Below are 15554 nucleotides of genomic sequence, written 5' to 3'. Positions count from 1 at the left end.
AAAGAATGTGCTTACTAAAATACCATTTTTCTGTCAGACGTGGGACTATGAAGGATTCTTGGCAAATGCATCGTAAGCACGCGCTTCCGCTGCACATACTTAATGAGCGTAGTTGCGTTACTGCGGCGGTAACAAACCACCACAGTACTCAAGGGGGTGAAGTACCGCGAATATCTGTGCCAGTAAACCAGACGTATTATAATTCAGAAAGCTAGTTATAAACTTGTCAACAACTTAACTAACTTTAACCCGCTAAGCAAGATTCTCTTCAAAGTTTTGATCAAAAAGTAATCTAAAGGTGCAATAAATGCATCACCAGACAACATGCACATTATACACAAAGTTCATTAAGTTATTGCGTAGAGAATTAAAAAAAAAATAATAATTTTATTATTTTGGCACTTCAGTCAATCAGTGTTAATTTTCTACCATTTTTTATAACCCATAGGTTAGATAAAACGTTTTAGGCAGATCAATAACTCAACACTGTCATAAAAGTGATTCACTCAACACATGGGACAATTTAAATAAATAATTAAATAAAAAAAATAATACTGAATAGGTGTTTTAGAATATAATTCAAGGGGCCAGTCTGATCAATAACTTAGTGACACAAGGGAAGTAGGGGGCACACTTCACATTAAGCAAGGGTCGGGCAGGGGCCACGCCAGGCATTGTGGGACATTCTTTTACTTACTGACTGCCTCCTCCTCATCACTGGATGAAGAGCCAATAGAAAAGAGAGTTTTAGATTTTGGGAGCAAGGGCGAGATGCTGAAGGAGAAGGAGATTCGCCGCTTGGGTCGTGGCCGTCCGATCGCTGGTTGGTTCCATGATCACATGGGCAAAAAAGATCAAAGCAGGCGTTATAATAAAATTGGGTGCTAATACACTGGCAGTAAATGTCCACTCCCTTAAAGAGACACCACAGTGAAAGGGAACCACGGCAGGTCCAAATCTGAGGAGTTGAAGAATCCCAACAATCCCAGTTGATACAGGACCTTTTTTGTAGTATAAAAATCCCAGGACACGAAAATCAGGGTGTTAGATTATGACTGGCAGGAAGTGAGTGGTCAGTGTGTGGTCATATTTGACGGAATGTTTCCACTACTTCTCTTTCCACAAGGGCATGAAAAGAGGTCAGCAGAGAAAAGAAACGGTCTGAACTCTGCAACATCTGATCTAAGCTTATTTATATGCTTTATTTAAATTGCTTTTTAAACACAAAATACATTTTTGCATTACAGTGCTGCAGAGCTCAGAGTGGCACAGTGAGACGCAGAATAGAAAACCAGAGAGGGTGTTTAAACTCACCTTCCAGGTCTTTCTGACTGATGGCCAACATGGAGACAGACTTGGTGAGAATGGGTTGTGAAGGTTGGACACATCTTCGTCCAGAATGGATGGACTTCTGAAAGCAGCGTACATGACAAATAAGTCAATCAATGTAATTAAATGCAATAAAATTATTACTACAAAATTTCATGGAAATTTATTGTGGTCATAAACATATCAACAATAAATAAATTTAAAGATATATGATCAAATATTAAAATATAAAAAAAAATCTACAAAAGTAATATAGTTTAAATGGTTTGAATAATACATTTATAAAATTAATATAAATTAAAATAATCTATTATATCAATAATAATATTATAATATTAAGATAAAATATTAGAATATAAATAAAATTCTACAAAGTAATATAGTTAGTTTAAATGGTTTTAAATGAACTTACTAAAATATAAATTAATAAAAAAATGATATATATATCCAATATCTTTTGGTATAAGGTATCATCTTTCCTTTCACAGAACAAAAAGCTGGACGATAACCAATTATTTTTTTAAAGTGGCGATTTAAACAAGACTGCCTTTCTGTCGGTTACTGAATCTCTACGGATTGCAAGAGCTAATTCCAAATCATCAGTTCTCATGCTGCTAGGTCAACACTGCACTGGCTCCCTATTAAACATTGTATAATTTTTTAATATTGCTGATTACTTACAACGCACTAAATGGTTTAGCTCCGCAGTACTTGAGCGAGCTCTTAACGCATTATCATCCTTCACGTCTATTGCGATCTCAAAATTCTGGCCAGTTGATAATACCTAGAATATCAAAATCGACTGCTGGCGGTAGATCCTTTTCCTATTTAGCACCTAAACTGGAACAGTCTCCTTAACTTTGTCCGGGAAGCAGACACACTCTGTCAGTTTAAATCTATATAGAAAATTATACTAGACACGACAACAACGCATGATGTAGTCAGCCGGATCTGGGTCTATATCCAGATCAGATGGAGGACCTGCGCCTAGACACTACCACAACGCATCCCTGAAGTGTCAGCAGAGATTGTGTCAACTAGACTCTCCCCTATGAAGGCCTCATCAACACGACAGCCATCGGCAATGACCCTCAACAAACCAGTCTCCATACCGGCGTGATGACTTCGATCTTCAACCAGATGGAACTGGATAATATTCTGATTGTTCCAATCCAATCTGACTTCTGACCTATAATGCTGCCTTAATCATATCATACACTGCTCATTTGCCAGAGGAGCCTGGGTTCTTCCAAGGTTTCTTTCTCTATTCTGCCACCTGATGGAGTTTTGGTTCCTTGCCACTGTTGCCTTTTTTCACCTTTGTTGCCATTGGCTTTTGGCTTGCTTAGTTGGGGACATTAAATTTAACATTTAATTTAATATTCAACAATAATATTGATCTGCCTGCATTTACACCATTATATGCGAACTGAATTGAGCTGGACGATGACATCACGGTTTTATATATATAAATAACTTTTTTTACAACAAAAATGAAACATCTGTTCGCTATTATGTGACGCTATTTTATTCTGGATACAAACTTTGTCACATTATTTTCCTGTTATCTCTGTAAAGCTGCTTTGAAACAATCTGTATTGTAAAAAGCGCTATGTAAATAAATGTGACTTGACTACATCTATCTGCAGCTTTTGACACTATCATCGGATCCTTGTGTCCACCCTCTCATCACTGGGCATTATTGGAACTCCACTTTGCTGGTTTGAATCTTATTTTACAGGTAGGTCTTTTGCCTAAAAATCCAAAATACATCAACTGATCACCGGGGTACCTCAGGGTTCAGTTCTTAGACCCCTCCTCTTCTCCATATACACTACATTACTAGGACCCATTATACAGGTTACTTCTACCATATCTATGCTTATGACACACAGCTCTACTTTTCATTTCAACCAGATGATCCCATGGTAGCTGCACAGACCTCAGACTGCCTGGTGGACATTTTGGATGAAATGGATGAAAGAACATGCAAACACATGCAACTCAACTTAGCAAAGACAAAACTTCTCGTCTACCCAGCCACTTCATCAGTACAGCACAATTTCACCGTCCAGCTAGGTTCAGCGACAATAATCCCATCAAGTTCGGTCAGGAATCTTGGTGTAATTTTGGATGACCAGCTGACCTTCGAAGACCACACTGCTAGAACAGCATGTAGGTGCATCATGCATGTTTGCACTGTACAGCATCAGGAAGATCAGACCCTTCCTAACTGAGCATGCAACACAACTTCTCGTCTAGGCCCTTGTCATTTCTAGGCTGGACTATTGCAACACTCTTCGTGTGCAATCAAAACCACTTCAAATTATTCAGAATGCAGAGGCTCGACTGGTCTTCACCGAACCCAAAATAGCCCATGTCACGCCGCTGTTTATCTCTCGGCACTGGCTTCCGGTAGCAGCTTGCATAAAGTTGAAGACATTGGTGCTGGCCTACATGATGGCCACAGGCTCCGCCCCTCCTATCTCCACTCTGCCCTCTAGGAACCTGTGGTCAGTAAGTGACAGGTACCTTGTGGTACCATCACAGAGAAACATCTACTTCATTATATTACTTGTCAATGCTCTCATAATTTTCCTCCCTATTCTAGCTTGTACAATCCTGAGTGATGGCTGAAACTTTGTATTACTAGCACTTCTCATGTTTATTGCCTCTTTATGATGAATCGCTTGGTGTATTCCTTAAATGTAAGTCGCTTTGGATAAATATTAATTTAACTGGTTCAAGTAATATAGTTTTAATAGATTTTGTTACATTCATATAAAAATCATTTGATGTGTGGTCACAGGTGCATATATTGGCTTTTTGTCTATGTCTATAAATGTTGCACTACCAATCAGGTTTCAACGCTGGATCTATCCATTCATAAATGGTATTTTACCTGACTGTCTAAACTGCTGCAGTCGCCCAGGTCTGATTCCTGTTCCTCTTCAGTCAGGGACACAAGCGAGCCTCTCTCTTCTCTGTCCAGCTTTGACGGACAGTTTGGTTCCTGGCTGGCCTCCCCTACATGCTGGATCAGACTTTTCCTTCCTTCCTTCTCTGCTGCAAGTCCTTCCAGGCTGTAACTGTGGAAATAAATATGTGATTATGCCTGAATGTCTTTGTGGATGAGATATTTTAAAAAGGTGAGATGGTGACGACATGTACACAGTGCACACTGAATCCCCCAAGATCTTTTACCTTCTTGTGGGTGACATTTAAACACACACGCTAGACCAAACTCATTGAGATTCACATACAAAAAAAAAATAATAATAATCAAATGAAAACAAGCATAAGTCAACTAGCAAATTATGACAATAAAAGCTTGACCTCAGTCTGTGAAAGCTGGCCATGACACACGCTATACAACAATTTTACGCATGGTGAAAATGCCACTCAATTAAGTATCAACCCAAATTGCATATATTAAGAGGGCAAGCCAATCACTTCAATAAAGGTTATTTGTTGAGTTTTAAATGATAAAAACAGCATACTGTCTAACGTACTGTTAAAATTAACACTACATATATTCTGACACTTTCTCATTGTCAAACATTAGTGTGTCAAGTGCATACATCTATTTGGAGACCAGTGTGAATTTGAGGGCAAGTTACTTCATAGATGCAGTGAAAATTACTTTTGGATTAAATGGTTAAAAGCAATTACAGAAATGATAGTTCTGGAAAAAAAAGAATAATTTGTTTGCAGATGCCACATTGAATGAAATGAAATTCAATCATTTAAAGTGCAGTGTAAGTATTCCAATAGTTTTTTGGACCACTGTATGTACAAGATTTAAACTACATGCTAAAAAACATGAAATGTTTTCAATTTACTTCAAGCTAATTGTTCAGAAAGCAACTATGTTGAGTGTGATGTGTTCTGAAATTCTTTCTAACAGGAAACGCTTAAAGTGACAATGTGGTAAGACAAAAGTAAAAACATCTCACCTCTCATCAGGTTCTGAGATCCAGATCAATATGTTAGTCATTGTTGACATTAGTTAATATCTGCTGTGATACTGCAGTTTAATCTACTGTTCGGCTAAACGGATCCATGAAAGTGGCCGTTTCTGTCTCAGACAATGAAGTAAGCGGAAGTGACTGCAAGAGTGTTTGTGGTCTCAGATGTTTGTCCGGAGAGGAGTGAAGAATAAACCATAGAGAAAGGAAGTAGACTAACACACGTAACACACAATTCGCCATCCACATACACCTCTGTTTTTACACCAACACACCATTTGTGCTTTCATAATGCAATTCATGCCGTAACCATTACCCAAGTAGTAGTTTTCTTTAAAGATTTTAGACACTTCCTCTTTTTTTACCTTCTTTCATTTATTTCGTCGTTTTCTGTGTTCAGGACAACCGAAGGACACCAGCTCATGCTTCATAGTTAAGCACATGAAAGGAGGATGGAAGGATGGATGGACAGAAAGATAAAAGAGAAACTTGTTAGTAACATTTACATTAACATTGTAACATTTGTATTAGTTGAAATAAAATAAACGTTAAATATTTTTTTTTTTACTAATTATTATTATTATTATTATTATTATTATAATAATAAAAAAATGAAATATGTAATTAAAAAATTGATTTCATTTAATTTTTAATGAAATAAAAAAAAAGTAAAAAGTAATTGCGACTTTTTAAATCTCTTTTTATTCTTTTAAACTCTTTACCAAAGACTTTTTAATCGTCAATACTTTTTTTCTTGCAGAATTTTGAAAAAAAGTCAGAATTGTGTGATATAAACTTGCAATTCTGACTTTATTTCTCACAACTGAAAGTTGATAGGTCACAATTATGACTATTTCATGCATTTCTATAATTCTAAGTCTATAACTCGCAATTATGACTCTTTTCTCGCGATTGCGAGTTATTACTTGCAATTATTTCCTGAAATTTCAAGTTTATAACTCACAATTATGACTTTATTTCTCACAGTTTATATCTCATAATTCAGATTTTTTTGAGTTTAGGTATAAGCTCAGAATTCCGAGATATAAACTCAGATTTGCGAGAAATAAATTCAGAATTGCAAGTTACAGACTTGCAATTGTGAGAAAAAAAGTCTGAATTATGAGTTTATATAGGCAGTTACCTTTTTTTATTCCATGGTGGAAACAAGGTTAATATAACACTGAACGTGTAAACTAAACGTGTTTAACTTCGAAGAGATTCATGGGATGTTTTGATGAGATCAGTTAGTGACAGTTTTTCCCACAGCATATGGTGCACACACCACAACAGCATTTTAAATATTTCCATGGACCATTCAGAAACAGTTTGATAGGGACCCTGAGCGGAAAGAGTGAAAATGGATGATGGTACCTTCTCCTATGGCCTGTAGACCTGCGCTCCACTTCACCTCCTGACGAACTGGAAAAAGTGATGGATGAAAATGATGAGAAGATGGATAGACAGAAATAATGAAACTAAAATGAATATGAAGAGCGGATGAGATGATTGACAGCCCTAGGAATGTTTACTAGAAACAAGAGTAAAAACATTCAAATATAGATGCAAATATATTATGCACCAATACATACATTTTTGGATGATACCAATAACTGAATTATTCTAATAATAATTATAAATTAATATTCTGATATAAATTATAAATATGTAATAATCATAATTATATAAAAATGTATTATAATTACTGAAACTTTCTAAAATATTTATTTTTATGCTGTAATTATGGTCAATACAAAAACTTAATAAAATAAAGTCAATATAATGAAATTATTCTGGTTTTGCAGTCTTTTTTTGTTTAAAATATACATAATGTTTATTGTATTTTATACGAACAACTATATTTGTATAAACTATAATATTAATTATATATATATAAACACAACCTAAAGGTACCAGGCAAATAATTTTACTTAATTTTAAGTCAATAAATGAAAAAAGATAGTGGATTTATTGGATATAAATTAATAATTAATTCCAGAATTTTTTTTACATATTGGGTTCTCTTCAGCATGAAAAGAAACACAACCATGATGTTAACCATGATGTTCCTCTTTTCTGTCTTTCTGAGTATTAGAGGATATCTGTTTTATCATTAGCAGGAACAAAGTCTTGTGTGACCTAAATACAGCTCTTTCTTTCTCACAGAACATCTGCCTGCTTACAAAGCCCACAGAGGAAAGAGCCCTCACACTTCTGGGATTTCCCTTCATAAACACACAAACACACAAACACATTCACATACAGACTGCCAATGACTCAGGGGAGAGCTGTACACAAAGCAAAACTAATGCGAAGATGATGGGACAAAAACCAAAACTGAGCAACTGCAAGCGTAACTGCAGCTTTGCATACCACACATCTGATTAGAATAAGAGCTTGAAATACCACAAACTGATTAGCCTGCTATCTGAGCATACCTCGACCTGATAACCTTTGATTATTTTCTAGAACTAGATACTGCGATATGTTTTGGAACATTATTAGCCTGCTATCCCAATGCCCCGCTAACCGATTAGCCTGGTAGCTTAGCATACCACTAGTAAACTAACTCCATTACTACAGAAGGACATCTAAAATGATCTTTTAATTATCTAAAAGAAGATATTGCATTATGTTCATCATTACAAATGGCTACCTTTTAGGGTTTAAGAGGGATAGGATTATCTAAATGTGCACTACACCAGACTGTGATGTAAAACTAAAGTCAATTGGCTATTTAAGAGTAGTTCAAACCCCTCAATATGTCGTAACCCCAATGTCCTGTTTCAAGAGGACAGAAAAAAGCTGTTTGCATTCCGCAAAGTGACTTCAATTTTGACATGAACGCTTTGTGTATGTGTACAGACGAATGTGAAGCCTTTCAAAGTATATTCCATATTATAACGTGTGCAAACAGTCGCTCAACACGTGTCTGCGCTATTTCTCTTAAAAAGTTATGACTGACAAAAAAATGTTTTTGTAATGTCTGTAAAACTACAGCCTGGGCTGCATGATGACAATACTTACATCACGTGAACTGTACATATCCTAGCGTATGTGTAAAAAACAAAGTACACAGTGTTAAGTCACAAAACTGTGGAGATTCATACCTGCGCTGACTAATCTCTGTCTCCCCTGCTGAATTTTTGCCCGGGCCCCAGCTGTGCCTGCGTAAAGGAGACAGGGATCGTATGGAGGTGCGTAAAATGGCCGACCGCTCCGGGACCTCGGTCAGACGGTCCTTTTTTTCTTCCTCCTCTGTTTCTCTAGAAATGGGTGAAGCTCCAGGAGAAGTGAGATTTTCCTGACAGGTGTCTGATGCAGGGGCCTCTGTGCTGGCCTGAGGGATGGCGCTAGGGGTCCCCAGACTGGAGCTGTCATCTGTAGAGGACGAGTAGGTCATGGACACACCGCTGGTCAGAGTGACACTGTCCTCACCCTTTGATGGAGAAAGAGGACGACAAATAGAGTTCGCAAAAACAAAATCACTTTCGATCTAAATGCATTTGATGTTTGGCAGACAGCTAGTAAGACTGGGATTTTGGACCAATGAAATTGCACTGTGGGTTGAACTTCCCAGCCTGATGTAATGAAAATCACATGTAGCGCCTGGTTAGGACAAGCGCATGTGAATTTTGCGAATGACTGCTGATGACGTACCAATTTTACATCTGCAGTGTACATACAAGCAGACTCATTTTTTTTCCCCTGCAAACCCCATGGAGTCTCAGAGTTCTTTCCATCCTTATAAAGCTTACATAACATAGAAACACACACAGCCCTGACACTCATTTCCATTCACAGCGGCTCATTAGTTTCCTTGCATGCTGAGACCGCAGCCAGGAGAGGGGTGTGGTGAGCTAGCGGCTACATTACACACTAACCGTACCGTAATAGTTGACTTTATGAGCTATGGGGGGGGGGACACACACTTCCAGAACACAAGTCAAGCTTAGGTGAAGTGCCTCTACCTGCTTTCAGAGCTTAGAGAAAATGTAAGCATGCTACATGAAATTCCATGTACAATTCCAAGAGAAAAAGTAGGCTAGTTTGGGGACCATATAAAGCTAATGTCCTCCAAAAATAAACCTTTAGCCAATGTAAGCATTTAAATATTTTCTCTTCTGCCAAAATGAAGCAAAAACATCAAGCTTTGACTAAAAAATTGCTCTTTTGAATGAGAATTTGTTTTATCTCCGCATTGTGTGCAACCTAACTTAGCATTGCATACTGCTAGCTGCTTAGCCTGTTCTCTAAGCAAACTGCTAGCCAATTAGCATGGCAGGTTAACATACCAATAGCTAATTAGCCTGCTAGCTTAGCTACAATAGGTGGGAACAGTCGGGTTCCAGAAGTAAAAATCCCATGAATGTTCTCAATAGGGGAATTAATTTATAAAGATAACTTACTGTAAAAACCTTTAAAGCTACAAGGTTGTTAATCAACAGTATATGCTTTTGTTGGAGCCATTTGCTCACATTATTTCAACTTTTTTTTAATTATCTTGTCCAAGAGCAGAATTCCAGGTGAAAAACTATATATAATACTTCTTCTGCAAAGAAATAACACCTTTAACACCTGCCAATTCCCATAAAGCACTGTGAATGACGTAGTTGAGTCAATCTCACTATGCTCTCTAACTAAAAATGTTAAATCTTTGAATCAATAGTTTTATATTGTAAAGGGACATGGTGGTGGAAACCACTTGAGATTAGCCTATTCTGCTTTTCAAAATAGGATTGTAAAAAAATATAGAGGGATCTACTTACCACCAAGTAAACCAAACATTACAGTTCTCAAAAAGTACTATTTTTCTCTGCGACTTGCTAAGAGCAACACTTAAGTGTCTAAGTCCGTGTTAAACATCTTTAAATTGAGGCAAGGAGTTTAAGGGGTGGAGAAATCCTTAGAGGTGGTGGGAAAAAGAGGAGGAAGCATGTCTGAGGATGAGGTCATAATAATGGCCTTGGCCCACCGATTTGCTCACGTCACATGACATGATGTCAGTGGAGCAAGATGTTGTGTGTAGAGAAGATCACCACTGAAAATGAGATGTATTACATAACTGCTTTATATGGCAGAGGCAAAAGCGAGGGGTTCCGCTTGGTAGACACATAGAAACAAAACAAATAGCAACTCTGCTTCGAAAACAAACAGAATTGGGTGATATTGGAAACAACGCAAATCCGCACCCACCTTATTATTAAAAACTATGTCCTCTCCCAAATCCTGGCTAAAGAGAGAGTCGCCATCGCTGACAGAGCCCCGCATGGGGCTCGCTGACTCTTTGTGACGTACGCTCTCGGGTGAGGGGGTCGAAGGGGGGAATTCTGGGGGGGGAAAGAAGAATCAGGAACAACATGAGAATGTTGTATAGCAACAGAAGAAGAATACATAGAAAATAAAACAGACCAGACTCGATTCTCACGAACTAAATCAAAATACAGTCTGAAAGTGAGTCATTTCAGGCCATTGTGTTGCATCTCTTCTCGCAATCTTCGCAGACAGGATGTTGATGTCATCTACTTAAATAGATGATCTTATTTGACTAGTGGAGTCTTTTGTATTGACAGGAAGACATTCATTTAGTCTTTGGAGGATGTGTATGTCGTTTCCCATGTGACACAATGTGGGCACTATTTAGATTGGACACACACAGACACAGTCTGAGCAAAGAGGGCATCCTTTCTTTTGTAGCATGCTGGAAGATGTATGAAAGAGGTTTTTGTGTTTTGTTCTGGATGTAACTAAACCTCCGTGATGCAATGTTGAGTTGTTGACGTCAAACGCCGTACGTTCAGTAAAACTCTGTGGTATTTCAGTGTAAATTTATTCTTAGAAGCCACAATTATGTAGGTGCGAACATGAACATCCTCAAAGACCATGAACATTTGGGTTACAAACTTGATATTCAATGCAAAAGACATCAGGCTTTTGAAGCAAAACCAGTTGGTTACCTGAGCTCACTGAAGTGGATTTCTTCTCCTGGAGTCCAGCATCTCGACTGGCATCAACTGAGTAAAACGTCTCTGTCTCTCTGTGAATCTGCAATGAGAAAATCATTCCAGTTTAGAGTGTGTCATATCATATCCAAAATAACTCTTTTGATATACAGATCAGAAAACTTTACAGCTGATTTTGTATATTCTGAACTAATATTCATATTTGTCATATAAAAAAATACTAGTGACATGAAATTTGATTGGTTGACGAATGTTCTAAGGTGTGCAATTATTTTCAGGGAAAGTTCCAGGCAGGTCTTGACCGTATTATTACAGTTCCATATCACTTCGCCAGATGATTTCAGTTATTTCAAAGGTCCTTACAGCCTACAACAGCAAAAGAACCACAACCCACAATGACACTGACCAAGAAAAAACTAATGTTTTATAGTAAACAACAGTATAAAAACAACAAATTATTTCCATGTTTTTTACCACAAAAAAAAAACATTTTATTACGTATGGAAAGCAGATGCTCTCTTTCTCCCACTCAAACACACACACATACAGTACGGACACACACTCGCACAGAAACGTGTTGTCAGTAAAATAGTTTAGCAACTTTAAAGCTACATGGCATTTCTCACTAGCGAGGTAATAGTGGCGCTGTTCTTGAAGCAGATAAACTTACAGTTTCGCTATTAGTAGAGACGCTGCTGCAGAACGCTGTTGAGAGACTCAGGTAATTCACACACGGTAATAATCTCACTTAATTGAAGATGTTGGAAATTACATTTGCCAGTTTAGAAAAATGACAATACAAAAAACTATTTGTTTTTTAAATACAAAAAGAATTGATTTTCTAAAGGTATTGATTTTCTTAAATGCATAATATTCTCAAGATCCATCATCTGCTAAAAATCATGCTAGAATCCAGCAGGACATACAGTACTGATGCATCAGGTGAAAGATGGTTTCCTCTGCAACCTAAAACCAGGACAAATATGTCAATGGTTTCGACTTGGACGGCTAAAGCATTTTCCTTCGACCACAGAATAATTCACTTTCTTGATGAAGAAATGTGCCTTTCTTCAGCTCGTGAACAGAAATATTAGCAGTGGTAAGAGCGTCTACCTCCTGAGAGAGTTACATGTGGTTGTAAACCCTCAAGGCTGTGATTTGGGGCAGGAAGGGTTTCTGGGGGCATGTGTGGGGCATTCAGAACAGACCTAGAGGAATGTGACCCACATGTAAACATCACGGCCCACTAACGTTCAACATAGAGCAGCTGTGAACGGGCCATAGAGGGCTAGTTTTAGGCTACTGTAAGGACAAAGTGGTCACCGTACAATAGTGGTGCAGGAATGATGTAAATTTGTAGGCCAACCCGGAAGATGGCATTACACTGGTTCCCTCAACAAAAACACAATAGGATTTTTACATAGGCTTTTGGTTTATTGTAAAAAATAAAATAAAAAGCTCTGTGATCAACAAAAGATTATGATAGTAACACGTTTTGTCCATCAGGATAATTTATTTAACCAAAATCCAATTCAAAATACCCATAGACTTCGGGAAGATGGGACATTTATCAATCTTAATGCCCATTTTTACACCATATTTTCCACAAATTGTACTATTGTTATGTATTATTAGTAGTATTACTACTATGGTATTACTACCACCTGATGCATCAATATTATTATACACTGATGCATTAGGTAATAAGGATGAATAATAATAATAATAATAATAATAATAATGTAATAATATAATAATAATAATAATAATATTATAAATAATAATAATGGTGAATATGGTGTTAATAGGCCAAATTCAATATTTAAATAATAATATAAAATAAATGTATATAAATAAATAAATATATAAATAAATCCAAAAACAGCAACACTGCAACACCATGGTACTTTTTAGTTAGTGTAATCAAAGAAGAGCTACAACACCAGCTGTAACATAGTATAGAAAGATCAAAAGACCATGAAAAAGAAGAACATCCCTGTGGCGGAAACAGAAGCTTAGAAACCTTCCTGTGCAGCTCATCTGCATGGCCATCATCGGCTCCATTCAGGACTGATTACACCCACCCACTGCCTGTCGTAAGCATGTGACACACGCTCAACTCCCACGCTTAGTGTGTACCCGCTGTGTGCACGCACGTGTGTGGCTTCTGGTCATAGACCTCCTTTGTTTGGTCATTGGTGGATGGACACTGCTCTAGTGTGGCAAGAAAGAGGGGCGTGGGCTTTTCAATAGAGCCGTCAACAGCTGCAGCCTTTTAACTCTCAGAGAGTGAGATGTAAGGAGAGAAACAGAAACAAATACTGGAAAAAAGAACGAAATGGGAAGAATAGCTGGTTGAATCAGTTTCTTTATGTGTGGTCATGATTTCCAAAGCTGTGATCTAAAAAAACAAACAAATCAAACAATTTAAAACAAAACAGAAAAGCACAAAACAAATAAAATAAAACAAAACAAAAAATGAGCAGACAACTAAATGAAAAAACAATCAACAAAACAAAAAATAAAAAAAATAAACCGAGCAAAAAACAAACAAATCAAACAAAAACAAAACCCAAATAAAACAAAATTTAAATTAAATAAAACAATAAACGAACAGACAACTAAACGAAAAAACAAAAAACAAATCAAACAAACTAAACCAAAACAAAAAGTTTAAAAAAAATGTAACAGACAATTAAAAAACAAAATACTAAACAAACAAACAAAACAAACATGTAAAAAAACGGGTAACGATTGGCTTTTTTTTTTTGGTCACTTTTATTTAAAAGGGTATGAAAAGATGAGGGGATGGTATCCGTAGATAACACAAGCTGGATTTAAACTCTGGTCGTCTACCTAAGTGCCACCACATAACGTGTCGGGCCACATATCTAATTGTTTTAATGAAGACACGCCATCATGGAATTAAGAAAAGCGATTCATGGCTGTGACGTTTCACTGCTGTTCAAAAAACATGTCATTCCCATTCGCAGTAGGTTCTGACAGGATCCAGACAGCACCGAGAGTCTTACACCATCTGGAACTTAGACATGCAAGCATGTTATGTTTACTGATCCCAGAACAGACATCAACCTCAATCTGACAAACAAAATCATACAAACACACTGCCCCCAATCCTTCAATCTTTATTATGAATGATAAACTTGTCTTTGAGTGGGAAAGCAAATGAAAAGTCTCAAGTACAGAGCACTCGGTTTCAGCCAATTAAACACTAGTTTTCGAGTGTGCAGGCTTGTGGATGTGTGTATCTGGATGTATATTACCAAACGCTCAAAAATGTGTTTATGCGGACAAATTTGCAGCGAACCAGAAGGTTAGCTGGGATACTGCTCTGATATTTTATGTCAGTTTCACGGCTTGGTAATAATGGTAATGGATGTAGCAGACACACACAGAAACACTTCCAACCAGACACCGTTTCTACCAATTACTGAATGAGTCGTGAAAATCAGTCCACAAATGTGGCATTTAGAGCCAATGTGCAGTAATGGAAATGCGTAATGCCTCACACTGACCAAATGCTAAACACATGCCACAGGCAGAAACGGTCAGCCAGAGTCCTGTTCTTTGATCATGACGGGTTTGATTATTTTTCAGGATACACGCTTTAAGGATAACTTGGCATAAACAAAGCATAAATATAGATTTGTCAGGCCAGCTATGTTAATATATCCGATCGGTCAACCAATATGGGTTTGTTTTTAAAGGTCAATATCGCAAAAGCAAGGAGGCCCACATAGCTCCAATACATCTATAAGTCAGCCATTATTAATTTATTCAGCAAAAGTGTCCAATAACATAGGGGTTATTGAAAAAAGTGATCAACAACATGTCAGCCACCATAAAGCTACTGATATGACTGGATTTATCTTATGTGAAAATTTTACTATTATTTCAGAAAAAAAAAAGAGTTAAATTTAGACTGATTTAAACTTATTTTACGCAATATTTAAAATAATAACGCATTATTAAAAACATATTGAAAAAAATTCTGTACTACTTAAACATAACTGGAAAAAGTTTGCATGCTAAGATCCGCATGATATAGATAATCTCATTATGCCACACCAAAAAAAAAAAAAAAAAAAAAAATTATATATATATATATTATATATATATATATATATATATATATTTTATATATTATATATGATATATTATATATATATATATATATATACATATATATATATATATATATATATATATATATATATATATATATACAATTTTTTTAATTTTTTTTATTTTAAGCTACAAAGTCTTGGTTAAT

At 36.6% G+C, this 15554-nt stretch overlaps 1 protein-coding gene across 8 annotated transcripts in view; it reads right to left on the bottom strand.

The window, feature by feature from the left end:
- Positions 1 to 15554, bottom strand: part of LOC311283441 (A-kinase anchoring protein 13) — a 92773-nt gene that overhangs the window by 22396 nt on the left and 54823 nt on the right. For 6 of the 8 annotated variants that reach the window (XM_084397832.1, XM_084397835.1, XM_084397836.1 and 3 more), the window contains exons 9-15: positions 11255 to 11342; positions 10494 to 10627; positions 8408 to 8736; positions 6672 to 6719; positions 5663 to 5722; positions 4232 to 4418; positions 1315 to 1411 (exon numbers count right to left, since the gene is read on the bottom strand). In XM_084397832.1, the coding sequence (XP_084253958.1) occupies positions 1315 to 1411; positions 4232 to 4418; positions 5663 to 5722; positions 6672 to 6719; positions 8408 to 8736; positions 10494 to 10627; positions 11255 to 11342 (943 nt within the window). The remainder of the gene's footprint in view (positions 1 to 1314; positions 1412 to 4231; positions 4419 to 5662; positions 5723 to 6671; positions 6720 to 8407; positions 8737 to 10493; positions 10628 to 11254; positions 11343 to 15554) is intronic. The other 2 variants (XM_084397838.1, XM_084397839.1) reach the window with 1 other exon arrangement.

This window comes from Rutilus rutilus (genome assembly GCF_951802725.1).
Source record: "Rutilus rutilus genome assembly, chromosome: 23".
NCBI classification, from domain to species: Eukaryota; Metazoa; Chordata; class Actinopteri; order Cypriniformes; family Leuciscidae; genus Rutilus; species Rutilus rutilus.
This window is presented reverse-complemented; position numbering and strand designations above follow the sequence as displayed.